We start from the raw sequence: 381 nt of genomic DNA on the forward strand, positions 1-381 counted from the left end.
TACCCGTTTGCCTTGGAGCGCGCGGGCGTGTCCTGTGGGCGGTGGGACGGGGCGTCTGAGAGGTAGACCTCCACGTCGTCAGGCACTTCTTCCAGGAAGTTGGACGGCACCAGGCCTTTCTGCCCATTGAGCTCCCCCTGGGACGGGCGAGGGAGACCCCTTACTCCCCTCCCTCACGCCCCCTCCCCCACCGAAGGAGCCGCCGCCCTGGCCCGGCCGGCGAGGCTCAGTGGTTGAGCCTCAACCTATGAACCAGGAGGCCTCCCTTTTTCACATCCCAGGACAGGACTTTTGACCTATGTCTTATCCAGATAGAAACAGTACTCATATTGAATAAGGAAACCAAGAAATCAGTTTCAGTTGTGTCGAGATACAGAACCC

The 381-nt window shown here is 59.3% G+C and overlaps 1 protein-coding gene across 1 annotated transcript in view; it reads right to left on the reverse strand.

Moving 5' to 3' along the window:
- Positions 1–381, reverse strand: part of RIMBP2 (RIMS binding protein 2) — a gene marked incomplete at its 5' end in the record, with an annotated part of 23,064 nt that overhangs the window by 2,933 nt on the left and 19,750 nt on the right. The window contains one exon of the mRNA XM_015567226.1: positions 4–137. Within this exon, the coding sequence (XP_015422712.1) occupies positions 4–137 (134 nt within the window). The remainder of the gene's footprint in view (positions 1–3; positions 138–381) is intronic.

Source organism: Myotis davidii, unplaced genomic scaffold, assembly GCF_000327345.1.
Source record: "Myotis davidii unplaced genomic scaffold, ASM32734v1 scaffold43, whole genome shotgun sequence".
Classification (NCBI taxonomy): Eukaryota; Metazoa; Chordata; class Mammalia; order Chiroptera; family Vespertilionidae; genus Myotis; species Myotis davidii.